Raw genomic sequence first — 16,895 nt, forward strand, 5'->3', positions numbered from 1 at the left:
TTTGTTGGCAGATGATCTCCTATCAAATCTGTCAGCAGCCTTTGGTACCATTAGCCATGGAATGTTTGGAATGTTGTTGACTTGATCTGGCCATGATGGATGGAATCCCATGTGAATGACTCCATCCTTCCTCTAGAAAAGTCCCAGAGAGTAGTTTTCTTGACTGCTCACCCACCTCAATGGCTCTCCTGTGTGGGATATTGCAGGGTTCTATTATCACTCCTCTCATTCAAAGTGCACCCGGGGCTGATGAGGAAGAAAGTGAAGTTGCAGCACCATCAGCATGATGGCACCTGTCAGCTCTAGGTCTCATTTTCACCCAATCTAATCAGTGTGATCTTCCCCACTCAGTGCCTGAGCCTGACTGAGATAGGGATCTGGATGAAACAGTGACTTAAGTTCCATCCAGGCACAGCATATTGATCTTGGTAGTTTAGGAGAACTCTCTAGAGGAGATGGCTGCTGTAATCCTTCCTCCATCTGTTGAAGTTGTTTGCCTGTTTAATGTCAATCAGATTTACAATCTGGAGTTCCTTTAGTTCTTGGTTGTGACTTTTGCTCTCAGATGCGGACTTCCACAGTCATCTTTGCCTTTTTATCTCCAGGATGGATTATTGCTATACCCTGCTGTGGCTACCCTGAACATCATCTGCATAATTCAGCTACTGTAGAATGCAGCAATGCTTTTACTTTTGGGTGCTTCTTGTGAACAGAACAAACTCCACATGTGCTGTCTAGACTATACTAGTTACCAATTCTCTCCATGGTGCTGATCAAGGTACTTATTTGATGTATAAAGCCCTAAACAGATTTGGGTTCTGCCTACATTCAATACAGCCTCTCTCTCCATGAGCCATCCACACAGTTGAGATTACAGTCACGTTGTGACAACTATAAAAAGAATGTAAACATTCAAAAGATGTTATAATAAACTATAATAACAAATGTTGATGGGAAAAAGTACAAAAAAGAAACAAAATAACTAAATCAGTCTAAACCAAGAAGCCAAGTTAATAAGATTCAAAGACTGTTTTAAAATTATGCTCATAAAAATAAAAGGACATAGAGCTAGAAGTTAATAAGCCAAAATTAGTATGTAAATATATGAGGTAATTGGTGGACAAAATAATGGGGGAGGGGGTGTATTTCACTCCCTTTATAGGTACTTAAAAAAGGTGTTGTGAAGAAAGTATGAAAGAACAAAAGGGAAGGACAGACAGAGGCTACTGGAGCAAGGTTCACCATCATGGCTGCCATCCCCATTTTTTCCTGGGACCTTAGGCCTTCATCTTCCTGATCCTCAGAGGTGTCCTGACCAGAAGAGGCCAGAGAGAGAGAGGGACCTAGATGACATCACTATCCCTACTGGCTCCAGTTGAATCCCAAACACCTCCTACGATGACAATTACCATCTTTGAGACTTTCAAATGGAGTGGGGGAGAGGGCGGGAATTCTTCTAAAAGAGTCTCCAGCTAAAGGGAAAGGGAACAGCGGATGTTGTTAAAATAAAAGCCTTACTTAATACTTTACATTTCAAAGGCTTTAACTGTTTTTCCTTCTTTTCTGTAACTTTAATAAAAGGTTAAAAGGTTTAATAGTGTGTTTGCCATGGGACTGAGCAGGCTGAAGTCTCTGTATGCCAAACCTCAGACCTTGTTTAACACTATTTAATGCTACACAGTAACTGGGTTATGTAAACACTTTTGGCCCATTTATTCCATCTAAATTAATACAACAGTCCCTATATTTGAACTCGATGGATTGAAAATTAGAGCATCCATGTGTGTTAAAATCAGTGTCGTTAAACCTGTTGAAATCTCCAGGTGGAGGCACTTAATTTGATTTAAACCTAGTTTACATCATTTAGCTGAAGTTAACACCTCAAGTATTTAAAGTGAACCAATATAAATCAGGATTAAATTCAATTGAGAGCATCCGTGCAGGAGTTTGCACTGGTTTCACTAAACTGATTTAAAACACGTGCAGAGAAAAGCCCTTTAAGCTTCTAAATTCATTGTTTAGAACTGAGAAGCAAAGTGGATCAAGTTAGTTTTCAAGGAAAGGAAAAAGCTGAAAAGAGAAAATGGAAAGGCCTAGTTCTCTCTCTACTGGAGTAGAATTTAGTTTGCAGTATTTTGTTTTTCACGTGCACTCTAGTTACCTCAGAGTCTGCTGTGGGCTGTTGTTTAACTGTTGTTATGCCGAAATCTAAACCAAATACATCTCGAGATTTTTTTAAACCACGTTCTTCTGAGGAGAAGGAAGGAGCTTCTTCTGGGGCAGCTACCCTCTCAGCAACTTCTGGATGGGCCACCTGGTTATAAGATTTAAAAATAACAATGTGTAAAAGTATAGATGGGATGCATGAAAAGCTGGACGAAGACCAGGAGTCTTTCTATGGCTGAGGGTCTGAAACGTCAGGCTCATACATACAAAACTTTTAAAATCAGCCCATTGACAACAATATAGTCCTGTTCCAGGCCTATTAGCTTTTTATCAACAAATAATACTTATTCTTCATTTGCTCTCTGCGATGACAGAGCTACCTCATGATAAGAATTTCAAACATTTAACGCCAGATCCACAAAGGTATTTAGGCTCCTTTCTGCATCTTTAGGCACAATTTAGGCATCACTGTGATATTCTCAAAACACCATGCAGTTGTCACCAAACACCAAGGTGTCTAACAGCTTGTCTACACTACTGCTAAAGTCGATGCAACTTCCTTGCTCAGAGGTGTGAAAAAGCCACCCTCCTGAGTGACGCAAGTTACATCAACTTAAAGTGGTGTCCACACCACGCTATGTCAGCAGGCGATGCTCTCCCACCGACGTAGCTTCCGCCTCTTGTTGAGGTGGCATAATTACACTGCTGGGAGAGGGCTCTCCTGCAGACACAGCGCATCTTCATCAGGCACACTATATCGGTGCAGCTGCATTGATGCAGCAGTGCTGATGTAGCGCTCCCAGTAGTGAAGACATGCCCTAAGTTTCTGCCAGGCAGCACTGACAAAGCTCCAGCTGGAGCCCTAGGAGGCCCCAAAGTCGGATTCCCAAACTAGGCAGGGGAATGTCTATCTGCCCAGTGGAGCCCATTCCCATTGGCGTGCTCTGAGCATACCAACGACCTAAGACAAAGACAACTAGGTCTGAGAAAGTCAAGAATTTTTCTACAGATGTATGTTTGTGTGTCTTTCCTGCTGGTTAGGGAGCTCATGCACGATCTGGGAGACCCAAGTTCAAATCTCTCTTTGCCTCATTTGGAGCAGGTTGCCCACATCAGTGCCTAACCACCATGCTGCTGGATATTCTGAGACAAGTGTCTCTCATTCTCTCCAGTTGGAGCTGCTACACTTTCTGTACATAATTAAATATGCATTGGGACACAGAGAGAAAGACTGTTCCTGGGGCAGGAGCCTTCTTTGTGTTATTGATACAGTGCCTGGCCCAATGATGTCCTAGTCCATGACCAGGGCTCCTCAGGTGCTACAGTAATGCAATAACAACAACACAGCCTAATGAGTAAGGCACTCACAAAGCATGTGAGCCAGGTTCACCTCCCTACTCTATAAAAGTGGAACAGCATTGATAGGAGTGATTGAGAGAAACCTCCTAAGAGTACCCAATAGCCTGGTGGTTATGGCACTCACCAGCTATGTGGGTTATCCCCCTGATGCATACAAGACAGAGCGGGGATTTGAACTTGGGCCTCCCACATCCCATGTGCCCTACTAAGCAGGCTATTGGCTAGTCAGGGTACACCTGTGTATGCGCCTTCTCTCTTCTCCTGCCCCTGAAAGAAAGAGCTGCGTTTTGGACGTCAGGACATGGGCTGCTATACCAGCTGATCTGTTTAGGTGTCTAATTTCAGTAGAGGGCTCACAATGGAGAGATGGTCCAGATCCTCAAAGATATTTAGATGCCTAACTCCCATTGAAATCAATAAGAGGTAAGCACTTAAACACCTCTGAGGAGTTAGCCTAAAGTGCCTACCTCTGACCTATCAGTATGGGGTCTAAAAGCCCTTGAGGCTCTGGGCCTAAGCCCTGCCCTTCTCCTCTGCATTTCACTTCTGGGTAGCTTAGGCTGTTCCCTGCCTGGTATGCTGGCTTCTGAGGCTCTCTACTTTAGGCACATAACTCTCCCTGTCCATTGTTTGGGGAGCTTGGGAACCTAACTCGATGCTGAGGACTCTACTAGAGCAGCGATTCTCAAACTATGGGACAGGACCCTTAGGAAGACACAGGTATGTGTTAAGGGAAGTGCGAGCTGTGTGCTTTTTTGTTGTTGTTGAAGAGCTCTGGCTGTCAGCCCTGGGTGCCTGGAGCTTGTGTAGAAGGGCTGTGCACACCTGGAAGGTGGGGATAAAGCAGCAGCTGGAGTCCTGACACCTGGGCTTGGGTTCTCCTTCCCTCATCCCCAATCTCTCACCCGGAGGCAGTGGGGCTCCAGCTATCAGCCCCTCAGTGGCGGCAGCAGTGCAGAAGTAAGGCTGTCTCAAGTATTGTCTGCTGATATTGACAAATATCACTTTTCACATTGCCACCCTTACTTCTGTGCTGCTGCTGGTGCAGTGCTGCCTTCAGAGCTGGGTGCCCAGCCAGCAGCCACTGCTCTCTGCTCTGCCTTCAGAGCAGAGTGGCGGTATATGTACAGAGGGGTGGAGGGGGAGAAGCATGTAAACAACTACAGACACAAAGAAGGGAGGCTCTATCAAATCTATTTAAGAACCACTGCACTAGCCAGCCTAGGGGTTAGGTGTTGTACCTCCTAAGTACCTCTGTGGATTGGAGCCTTAGATTATGTTGCCTTATATCCTCTGCCCATTGTTCTGCATGACCAAACTGAGGGCTTCATTTAAAGTATTCAGCAGTAACCTGGAGAACAAACAGAGTAAGTGGGAAGGTGATATTTGTCAGGTATTTTGATAGTTTGGGCCAGATTCTCCCCTGCACCATGATCTGCTTAGTGTTTTTGGGAGTGGGAGCAGGCCATCAAGGAAACGGTAGTGGTAGTGTCCTGCTTTGAGCAGGGGATTGGACTAGGTTACCTCCTGAGGTCTCTTCCTAATATTCTATGATTCCTGATATACACAGTGACTTGGAGCAGGTGGAACTGTTCTAACTTTAGTCCCGCTGGTTATGTTTGCAGATGACACTAAACTGGGAGGAGTGGTAGATACGCTGGAAGGTAGCCAGTGCCCAAGCTGGAAGGTAGGGATAGGATACATAGGGACCTAGACAAATTAGAGGATTGGGACAAAAGAAATCTGATGAGGTTCAACAAGGACAAGTGCAGAGTCCTGCACTTAGGATGGAAGAATCCCACACACTGCTACAGGCTGGGGACCAAGTGGCTAGGCAGCAGTTCTGCAGAAAAGGATCTAGGGGGTTACAGTGGACCAGAACCTGGATGAGAGTCAACAGTGTGCCCTTGTTGCCAAGAAGGCTAACACCATTTTGGGCTGTATAAGTAGGGTCACTGCCAGCAGATTGAGGGATGTGATCATTCCCCTCTATTCAGCATCGATGAGGCCTCATCTGGAGTACTGTGTCCAGTTTTGGGCCCCACACTACAAGAAGGATGTGGAAAAATTGGAAAGAGTCCAGCGGGGCTGGAGCATATGACTTATGAGGAGAGGCTGAGGGAACTGAGATTGTTTAGTCTGCAGAAGAGAAAAATGAGGGGGGATTGGATAGCTGCTTTCACCTCCCTGAAAGGGGGTTCCAAAGAGGATGGATCTAGACTTTCTCAGTGCTACTAGATGACAGAACAAGGAGTTGCAGTGCGGGAAGTTTAGGTTGGATATTAGGAAAAACTTTTTCACTAGGAGGGTGGTGAAGCACTGGAATAGGTTACCTAGGGAAGTGGTGGAATCTCCTTCCTTAGAGGTTTTTAAGGTCAGGCTTGAGGAAGCCCTGGCTGAGATGATTTAGTTGGGGATTGGCCCTGGTTTGAGCAGGGGGTTGGACTAGATGACCTCCTGAGGGCCCTTCTAACCCTGATATTCTATGTTCCCCCAAGAGAACATTCTATAGTTGAAAACTGTTGAAGAGCAGCAGACTTCCACCCGATGTGCCCCTAAACCACATCTTATGCCATGGTATGTGGTGGGGTAGTTGATGTAGCAGCTGATTATGCCAGCTTTCTGCCAGATGAAAATCACCCTCCTTCACCCCAAGCCAACTCTCAGCTGGCCCCAGCAATGGTCAGATTGCAACTCCTTTGCACTTTTTGAAAAAGCTCTGATTCCAGGAAGAGTATAGGGCTATTTGACTGTCTTCTCATTTCTCTTTTTCAGCAACCTTTTAGAGTGAGATTATATTTTCTATGAAGAACTGGTATAAGTTAGACTATTATCTCATGCTTTGCCTGGCTGTTATGTTGATTTCAATATTTTTACATTATATACATAAGAACATAAGGACAGTCATACTGGGTCAGACCAAAGGTCCATCTAGACCAGCATTCTCTCTTCTGACAGTGGCCAATGCCAGGTGCCCCAGACAGAATGAACCGTACAGGTAATCATTAAGTGATCCATCCCTTGTCGTTCACTCCCAGCTTCTGGCAAACAAAGGCTAGGGATACCACCCGTGCCCATCCTGGCTAATAGCCATTGATGGACCTATCCTCCATTAACTTAACTAGCTCGTTTTGTAGCCCTGTTATAGTCTTGGCCTTCACAACATCCTCTGGCACTGAGTACCACAGGTTGACACTGCATTGTGTGAAAAAATACTCTTGGGGCAAGGGAAGTGCATTCCTAATTAGGAACAGTGCGCTCTCTTAACATCCTTCATTAAGCAGTTGCAAGAACAAATTCAGGAAAAATATTAACAACACAACTTAAAAGTACAATTATTTTTTCTACCCATGCTTACCCAAAAGTAGAATTTAAAATGAGGTGGCCAATTCCCCACCCCTTGGAACTGCGGCTTTATAATCTCTGAAAATGCACTGGAAGTGACCACTGCAGTAGAAAGAGAGCCTGAGACATGAGGCCAGCTATAAGGGGCCTGGTGTAAGGCCTAAACCCTGAACTAAAATCAAGCCCTGCTGAGGCAAAGCAAAGTTAGCAAGAGTCAAGATATGGCCCCGCTACAAGCATATGCCTACTTACAAGATCACAGAACCTGGCAAAAACAGGACTGGTATTGCAAAAACACAAGCACTCCTAGGCACTAAAAGTAGTCACATAAACTCATTCCAGAAGGTTAGTGCCAGAACACCCCGATACCAAGATATGGTGTAAGCACATTCCTTGAAGATGGTACAGAGACACACTGGTCCCTCTTAAAGATAAGGTCAGGACGACAGCGTGATGGATAGAGATGTTTTGATCGCACCAACATATACATTGTAAAGGGTGGTAACCACATCAGAAGGGCAATACGTAACTTGTTTGTATCAGTGCATAAAGAAGGAGTGTCTTTGTCTGGCCCAGGGGGAAATGAAAAGTCCCGCCGTTCACTGGGCTAGTATACATGTGTTAGTGGTCCTGTAGAGTCTACAGGATACTAGGATCATGCTTCGTCAACAACAAACCTGGCCGGGTACCTTCGCTACTGAAATGAGTCTGTGGTCTTCTTGGGCAATTCAATCAAGGTCTGCTGCGTCAGCTATCTGCACAGAGCTGGCACAGCACATATCAAGAACAAACACGCAGCCAACAACTGACAACAATCATTTTGATCATGTAGTCTGACCTCCTGTTTAACACAAGTGACAGGAATTCCTTGAATTAATTCCTGTTTGAACTAGAGGATATCTTTAAGACAACCCTCCAACCTTGATTTAAAAATGGTCAGTGATGGACAACCAACCATGAACCCTGGTAAATTTTTCCAATAGTTAATTACTTTCACTGCTAAAAAAAATGTGCTCCTTATTTCCATTCTGAAATTGTCTAGCTTCAACTTTCAGCCACTGGATCTTGTTATACCTTTTGTGTGCTCGGCTGAAGAGTCCATTATTATCAATTTTTGTTTCACGTGTAGGTACTTAGAGACCATGATCCAGTCATCCTTAACCTTCTTTTTTGTTAAATTAAACAGAGTAAGCTCCTTGAGTCTCTCGCCATAAGGCATGTTTTCTAATACTTTAATCATTCTTGTGGCTCTTTTCTGACCTCTCTCCAATTTACCAACATTCTTCTTGAACTGTTGACACCAGTACTGCACACAGTATTTCAGTAGTGGTTGCACCAGTGATAAATACAAGGGTAATATATCTTCCCTACTCAATATTCTCCTGGTTTATGTATACGTAATGTTTATTCACATCTGGAACTTATGTTTACTGAACCCAACCTAAACCTAAAGATAAGCCCCCTGATATTCTTGTGCACTTTCTCTACTGTCCTCCACATGCTTAAGGAGGATACAGTCCCTCTCACAGGGATAAGTTGGAGGCATTGCTCAATGGGTGCAAAGTTCAGGCTTTTTGGAGCATGGTGTGCCAGGCATTGCCATAATAGATTTAATCATTACACTTTGCGGTTTATGAATTTTTGGACCTATATTTTATTGCTTATTAGGCATTATTTTAATATCATGTTTTCTTTATATTAATAGGTTTTTAGACTAATTTTTAAAGATTATATTTTAATAAGTACAAATTTACAAAAACAAAATAACTATTAAAAATCAACAAAAATTTAAGTTATCTTTACATCAGTCTAAAGTTATTAAAACCCTTAAATTAATTAATTAAAAAAAACCATAAAACAAATAACACTGTAATAATAACACAAACACTAAACAAATGCAATTCCAAATAAAATATATTTAATTCAAAAAAATAATAATCCAACTAGCACAAATACTCTATTATTTAAAAAAGTAAAAATTAAGACAAAAATTTAATTCTCAAACATTTAAATAAAACAGTTATTAAAACAAATGTCTACAAAAATTACAAAATAAATAACATTTTATCAATAAAATATCAGCAAAATCTTAAATGAATATTTCTTACTTAAAAAAAAATACAGTATCTTTAAAAACTCCATAACAGCTCAGCAAAAATCTAAATATTAAAATATTAACCCCCCCCAAAATATTTGTAAATATTATTAAAATATATAAACAAAGCAAACACAGGCCAAACACATCCTCAATATAAAAACTATAATTTTAAGATAATTTTTATCAAAAAATAAAATTCTCAAATACAAAGCCCTCTACTTAAACAAATAAACACTAAAACAAACTCAATTAGTAAAATCCTAAAACAAGATAAAAAGCTATAAAACAACCCAAGTCACAGCACCAGCAAATATTGTATTGATTTTACGGGCCAAAAGAGTTAAGGTTTGGGGGATTGAGGTTTTTGTTTTGTTTTTTAAACAGAGACTGTTTTCTTTTTCTTTTCTTTTCTTTTTTTTTGACAAAGAACTCTCAAAAGCATTTATTTTAAATTTGGAAGATTATAGATTAAACATAAAAAAACAAGAAATTACAACAAGCATTTCAATTGAAACTGAAACTGAGTAATTATGCAAAATAAACAATTAAAATCTATTAAAAAAATGTTGAGGTACAATATTAGTGTCTTATTTTTACCAACAACCATTCTTTGATGGAAAGAAAAGGGTTAATTTTACTCTCAATCCTGTTGTGTGAAGGGTATTCACTTCTGTTTTTAACAGACAGACAGACACACAAAGTGGAGAAGAGACAGGATAGAAAAGGTGGAGGAAATATGGTTTTGGTTTATATTTTTGGAGCACTGGACAGCTGGTCAGTCTTGAATAGATGCTTTAGGCTGGCAGGTCAGCCATGACACTTGTTGCGTGGACCCTGGCTCACATTCCACTTAGGGATCATTTTTTTCCAGACAGGGCAGGGCTGGAGAGGCCTTTTATTTTGCTGTGGTGGTGTTTGCAGTACAGTGGGTTTAAGGATTCGATGAAAAAGCTGAGTGAGTGAGAGAGAGGATAGGAGGAAACATGGGTGATGGGTACAACAGGCCAGGGGAGGCTAATACTCCCCTAAACCAAGCTCTGGCCCTGCCCATGCTTCACCCTCTCCCCCATGCCGGTGCCCAAGCTGGCAGGAGCTCAGCTGCTGCTGGTCAGAGGTCAGCAGGCTGGCACTGGGGGCCGGCACTGGGGGCGACCCAGCACTGAGTCTGGCTGGCAGCCCAGTGCTGGGGCAGACACTGAGGCCGGCTGGTGGCCTGGTACTGGGGGCGACTTGGCAGCCTGGTGCTGGGGACTGGTGGATGGCCCAGTGCTGGGGGCCGGCACTGAGGCCAGGCCCGCACTGAGGGCTGATGCTGAAGCCAGCCAGTGGCTTGGCACTGGGGGCAGCCAGTGGCCTGGTACTGGTGCTGTCTGGGGGCCCACGGTGGTTCAGCTGGGGGTCTTCTGGCTGTGGGGGGTGGGGAGGGAAATGGGCACTCAGGGCTCTAGCAGACAGGGGGTAGTGGTGGAGTCTCGGGCACCAGGGGCGGGGCCGCGTAGCTACCCTCCCCGAAGGGGGCCTCACGTGACCCCCATGGAAGGAAATATCATTGGGAAGAAAGTAATATACAAAAAGTGAAAGGAGACAGAATAGGGTCTTATGTGCTTCTGATTGGAGCCCTTGACAATCAGGTAAGAAAGTCCTTCAGTCTTGTCTACTCTTTCTTTCTCGGGGTCAGGGAAGATGAGATGAGCTGGTCTGAGACAAGCTGAGCTGAGATGCCATGATGCTTTTTTTAAAAGCCTTTTTTTTTTTTTTTAAAGAAGGAGGGGAAGGTACATGGCATAGTCCACCCCCTCATTATTTTGTTTACTTGTTAGAACTACACAACTACACCAGTTTTGCTCTATTAATCTTTTATTCACATCTTTTAACACAGTCCTTGTGTTATATTAGAACGCCTTTTTGTTTAGACTAATTTAGTCTCTTGTTTGATTTTCCTGCACCTTTTTATAACATTTGTATTGAAAATAGCTTGACCTATTTTTCATGGTTAATTCCCAAGCAGGCAAAATGTTGTAGGCCAAATTGTCACACCAGACCAATGTCAACTAGTCTCCAGAGTTTCAGTTTTCATTTTTAAAAAGTTAGTCTGTAACTGCTGTTGTTGCAGAAGAAATCTTCAAAATGTAATCCAAGTGTAACTAATACATAGGTGTCTGCCTGAGTTTGCAGAGCTTGAAAAAATAGCCCTGAGGTATGCACCACCCATTCATTTCTTTTCAAACTTCAACATTATTAACTACCCGCTCATCAAATCTTATAAAAAAGGAGAGAAGTATATTTTGAGATCTAAAATATAAGTAGACCTTTAACATCACAAGATGCACTTGGAGGGAAGCACAATGAGTTTTGTTTTCCTAAACAGGGTCTCAGCTTCAAGCAGTTTGGGAATACTGTTGTATTACATTTTAGGTGTCATGAATCAGGAATCGGTTCAAACAGGAATTATTTCAGGAAGTTCTATGATCTGTGTTAAGCAGAAGTAGGGTGACCAGATGTCCCGTTTTTAAAGGGACAGTCTCATTTTTAAAGACTTTTTCTTACATATATGCCTATTACCCTCCACCCCTATCCCTTTTTTTTCAGTTGCTATCTGGTAACCCTATGTAGAAGGTCAGACTGGATGATCACTACGGTCACTTCTGGCCTTAGAATCTATGAACACTGGCAATAACTTAAGTGAAATGTGAGAACTGGTGTCTTACGTGACAGATTTGTTCAAGGTGAAGACTGTATGAGTGTGTACATAAGATGCTAGATGAAGTATCAATAGTGCTCTACACTAATGTTTTTACAGCAAAGTTTAGTTATCAAATGCCTCATTGTATACCTGCCGCAATATGTTTTGATTCACTGTCTACAAAGATATGACCACCTTGTTAGTAAAACCAGTAAGTATTAGTAACAGTAATACTGATTATACTACTTGTAGCAGGATGGCCCCCTGCTCCTGCCCTGAAGGAGTTAAAAACAGCCCTGGGAAGGGGCTGTGGCTGGAGAAAGAAGTCTTTAGGCTGGGCTGATTGGGAGAAGTGGCTGCAGCTGGGGCCATGCCCCAAACAGAGCAACAGAGCCTTTATAAGAAGGCCAGGGAAGCCAGAAGCCCAAGGCGGTCTCTCTCTGGCTGTAGAGGGAGATGGGCCTGGCTGCAGGGAGCTAGCCGCAAGGTATGTGAGTGAAGCAGGGCTGGGGAAAGGCAGAGGAGCGGAGGAACTCTAGCCTGGAAAGCCCCAGGCTGTGGCCTAGCATTGGGCTAATAGGTACTGGGTGTTGCAGAGGGCAGCCCAGGGGTAGGCCAAGGCAGCAGGCCCAAACCCAACCTTGCCAGTGATGAGTAGGCTGATACTGCAGTCTGCCCCAGGGCATGGGGCTAGACAATGACTGGCAGTAGCCATATACTGAGGCAAGGTGGGGATAGAGGGTGGGGGTTCCCTGGGGAGAGGAGACCCTGAGAGAAAGGGGTTATTGCCAGGGGGCAGCACCCCATGTAAAAGGGCACCGGGTCCAGAGAGGGACATGGGGGCCAGAGGACAGACGAATCACCGGCATGCAGAGGGAGCTGGAACCGAGCTAATTCCCAAAGTCACCAGCAGGAGGTGCCGCAGCGGTGAGTCCGCCCGTCTACACTACTCAAAATAAAAATTGATGTAGGAATCTCCACTTAAAAAAAATATTAAATCAAATTTTGCAGTTCTCTATATTGCATGCTAACATTAAACCCTTTCTGCTTCAAAGATCAGCTAATAAAAATGCTACAGAACTGTTATTGCATCAACTGAAACATTATACACAATTCAAGGCAAAACCTATAAAGAAAGAGGAACTAATATGTCTAATGACATCGTTCCGAACCCAGGGAATAAATGAAAAGTAACATGCTGGGAGATCACTGCTATTTTCTGTATTCTGAGCACAAAATGATCAAGGCTCACCGAAGCCTCAGTTAAAAAATGTCATGTCAGACCCAATTCCTTTAAATTGTGCAATACAAGGTCATCTTTCACATAGGTGTATCTAAGGGTATGTCTTCACTACTGGCCGGATCGGCAGGCAGCAATCTATCCAGTGGGGATCGATTTATCACATCCAGTCTAGACACAATAAATCGATCCCTGAGCGCTCTCCCGTCGACTCTTGTACTCCAGTTCAGCGAGAGGCACAGGCAAAGTCAACGGGGGAGCGGAAGCAGTCAACTCACCGTAGTGAAGACACCGCAGTAAGTAGATCTAAGTATGTCAATTTCAGTCGTTAGTCACGTTGCTGAAGTTGCATAACTTAGATCGATCCCCCCCCTCCAGTGTAGACCAGGCCTAAGGATGTATTATATAATGAGAAATAGCATGTAGTTGTATAACTACAATACCATAATGCCTACAAACAAGAGAAAAGTTAATGTGTTTTCAATCTTTACTTTTACGTTTTCTGACTTTGTGTTTAATTGGGCACCTTTAATATTCTGACATTGCTTTTTGTATGAATATAGACAACTCAATAGTTTTACACTAAGCTGGGTGGGAGAGGTAGATATGCTAGACTGTAGGTTTAGGGTCCAGAGTGACCTAGACAAATTGGAGGATTGGACCAAAAGAAATCTGATGAGGTTCAACAAGGACAAATACAAAGTCTTGAACTTAGGAGGGAAGAATCCCATGCACCGCTACAGGCTGGGGACTGACTGGCCAAACAGCAGTTCTGCAAAAAAGGACCTGGGGATTATGGTGGAGCTGGATATGAGTCAGCAATGTGCCCTTGTTGCCAAGAAGGCTAACAGCATATTGGGCTGCATTAGTAGGAGCACTGCCAGTAGATCGAGGGAAGTGATTATTCCCCTCTATTCAGCACTGGAGAGGTCACATCTGGAGTACTGCGTCCAGTTTTGGGCCTCCCACCATAAAGGATGTGGACAAATTGGAGAGAGTCCAGTGGAGGGCAATGATCGGGGGGGCTGGGGCACATGATTTAAGATGAGAGGCTGAGGGAACTGGGCTTGTTTAGTCTGCAGAGGAGAAAAGTAAGGGAGGATTTGATAACAGCCTACAACTACCTGAAGAGGGGGGTTCCAAAGAAGATGGAGCTCAGCTGTTCTCAGTGGTGGCAGATGACAGAACAAGGAGCAATGGTCTCAAGTTGCAGTGGGAAAGGTTTAGATTGGCTATTAGGAAACACTGTTTCACTAGGAGGGTGGTGAAGCACTGGAATGGGTTACCTAGGGAAGTGGTGGAATCTCCATCCTTAGAGGTTTTTAAGGCCCGGCTTGACAAAGCCCTGGCTGGGATGATTTAGTTGGGATTGGTTCTGCTTAGAGCAGGGGGTTGGACTAGATGTCCTCCTGAGGTCTCTTCCAACACTAATCTTCTATGATTCTACTGCTTAATGAATCCAGATATCTTCAACAGTAGCTAATCTTTCCAAGCTCCCCTATTATTCTCAAATTCACAGCCAGTTCTTCTTTGCTAGTAAGTACTGCACATAGGAACATATAAACAGCAGAATTGCCTTCTAATAAGAAGTTTATAGGACTTCTCACAGTGGATCAAACTAGTGGTCTATCTAGTCCAGTATCTTCTCTCAGAGGGGTGTACACCAGATGCTTCATGAGAACGTGCAAGAAACCCCATTTGCTAATCATGGAATAACATCCCCACAGGGGAAGATTCTTCCTAACGCTTGTCAGTTAGTGGCTGGCTCATGCCATGAAACATGAGGATTTATGATTTTTTATGTCAAGTGTTAGCTCCTATAAACATCTTTTTTGAATCTTTTTAAAAAAGTGCCAGTGAAGAAAGTTTGAGTTTTACAAGTATCAATAATGACAGTGCCTTCAAAGGAAATGTTGTTCACTCTGTAATGACAGTATAATACATTGTTGGGGAAGGAGCTATAAAGGTATAATTCAATATTAATGTTATTAATTTAAATAAAGATTCTCTGTTCTGTACCATGGAAGCAAAAGGTAGATTGAAAGGAGAAAAAGGTGTAATTAAACAGCGCACTCTTTACCTCACTATCTGGACTAGGCTGGATAACTTCCCAGGTCTGAGAGTCCACATCATAGCAGTGTAGTTCATTTGGCAATGTGTTATCTGCAGCACCACCAAACACATAGAGGTGGCGATCAAAGGCAACCATGGTGTGACCATATCTTCGCTGTGGAGGAGGAGGGGAGCCCCGAAGTAAGTGTTCAGTAGGAATTCGTGTCCAACTGAGACACAAGACATGAAACAAAGAGTAAATCTTTTACAACTCCTTTCTTCAAAATGAGTTTTGAAAATTAACTGTCTCAAAATCCCCAAAAGATTCTATCAATTAGAGATGGAAAACACCTATTACAATATACCCTAATCAAACCCTACCCCTACAGTTTAAATAAAATCAGTATTTTGGTAAGGGATTATAGTTTCTTAACATAATATGATGAATATTATTTGCTGCCACCAATTCAGGTTTTTATTACATTTGTAGTCAACCAGAGCCTAACTCTGGCAGATGTCAGGACAAAATACAAGACTTGCATACTTTGTTCAATGTTTGGGTGACTGGTTGGTTTATGTTGTATTGTGTTTCATTACTGTGGTGGTTTTCATAGATTCCTAGATTTTATATCCCATTATGATCATGTAGTCTGACCTCCTGCATAATACAGGCCTTAGAACCTCACCCAATAATTTCTGCATCAAATTCATAACTTCTATTTGAGCGATAGCATACCTGGCTAGTGTCTTCTCTACATGCTCAGGGCCAAACAGGTCATCATGTTTGGAGCTAGGAAGGAATTGTACCCCAGGTGAGATTGGCAGGAACTTTGGGGGTTTTTTGACCTCTGCAGCACGGAATGTGGATTCATTACAGGGATCATCTGAGCTTATCTCACCTAATCAATTCCCTGCCATTGCAGGGGCTCTGGGCACTGGTGACACCTGGGTATCTCTTGCTCTCTGTCTGTGGCACATAGTAGTTTAGACTCCAGAGGACTGAAATGCTTAAGCCTAATTAAAGTCTTTGGGCTTAATATAGGGGTCTCTGGATGAAACTGAACAGTGAGTGATATTCAGGAGGTCACAAAAGATGATTTAATTATTTTTTTCTGGCCTTAAACTCTCCGAAACTATGAAATTAAAACAATAGCCAGTCCTTTCTCCCTCCAACAAAAAGGCCATCAGTAACTGTGGCAACAGTTGTAGTAGCAGTAGTTAAGCTACAGTGGCTGCTTTTTTGTTCCCCACTTTTATCTCTTTCAGAATTGTAGAACAAAGTTTTCAAAACTGAGTAGTGATTTTGGGTGCCTCAGTTTTTGGGTGCCAAACCCTTTCTGCAGGGGCCAGGTTTTCAGAGGGCAGGTGCTCAGTACTGCCTGATAATCAGAACCCTCAAAGATGTCTCAAGTTGGGAATCCAAAAACTGGGGCACCCAATCGCTAGTCAGATTTCAAAATTATGGCTTGGCCTACTGCCTCTCTATTGTGGTTCCACACCAGTGCTTTTAAAACTTCTTTCATTATACCACACTCAGATTTTTAATATTTAATAATTATCCAATTCCCAACCTAACTAGCTGGACTGGGAGATCAAAAGTTTGAAATAAAAATCTTCCCACAAAAGCTGGACTCCACTGTTTGAAAGTGCATATGTGTGTACATGGGGGGGAAGCAGTCTGACTCTGAATCCCTGCCCAAGAGCTGACTAGACATTTGCTTTTCACAGTTATCTCATTTCCTTGAACTGTAGGTTCATGCTGTTCCCCCCTATCAGACACATATGGTATGAAATTCCTATGAGGGCTCCACATGGTGACAATGTCTAAGAACACAGACATCGGACGAAGTGGGTATTCACCACGAAAGCTTATGCTCCAATATGTCTGTTAGTCTATAAGATGCCACAGGACCGTTTCTCACTAAGAACACTGGAGCTTTCAAGTGCTGAAT

The 16,895-nt window shown here is 43.0% G+C and overlaps 1 protein-coding gene across 12 annotated transcripts in view; it reads right to left on the bottom strand.

Annotated features, from left to right (window-relative positions):
- LZTR1 (leucine zipper like transcription regulator 1) overlaps nt 1-16,895 on the bottom strand; it is a 277,591-nt gene that overhangs the window by 116,000 nt on the left and 144,696 nt on the right. For 8 of the 12 annotated variants that reach the window (XR_004000204.1, XM_030561051.1, XM_030561047.1 and 5 more), the window contains 3 exons: nt 15,680-15,733; nt 14,972-15,173; nt 2,162-2,314 (listed from right to left, as the gene is read on the bottom strand). Coding sequence is in view for 11 of the 12 variants with exons in the window: in XM_030561051.1 (XP_030416911.1) it covers nt 2,162-2,314; nt 14,972-15,173; nt 15,680-15,733 (409 nt within the window). In the remaining variant the exon portion in view is untranslated. The remainder of the gene's footprint in view (nt 1-2,161; nt 2,315-14,971; nt 15,174-15,679; nt 15,734-16,895) is intronic. The other 4 variants (XM_030561045.1, XM_030561048.1, XM_030561054.1 and 1 more) reach the window with 4 other exon arrangements.

This window comes from Gopherus evgoodei, chromosome 4, assembly GCF_007399415.2.
Source record: "Gopherus evgoodei ecotype Sinaloan lineage chromosome 4, rGopEvg1_v1.p, whole genome shotgun sequence".
Lineage (NCBI taxonomy): Eukaryota > Metazoa > Chordata > Testudines > Testudinidae > Gopherus > Gopherus evgoodei.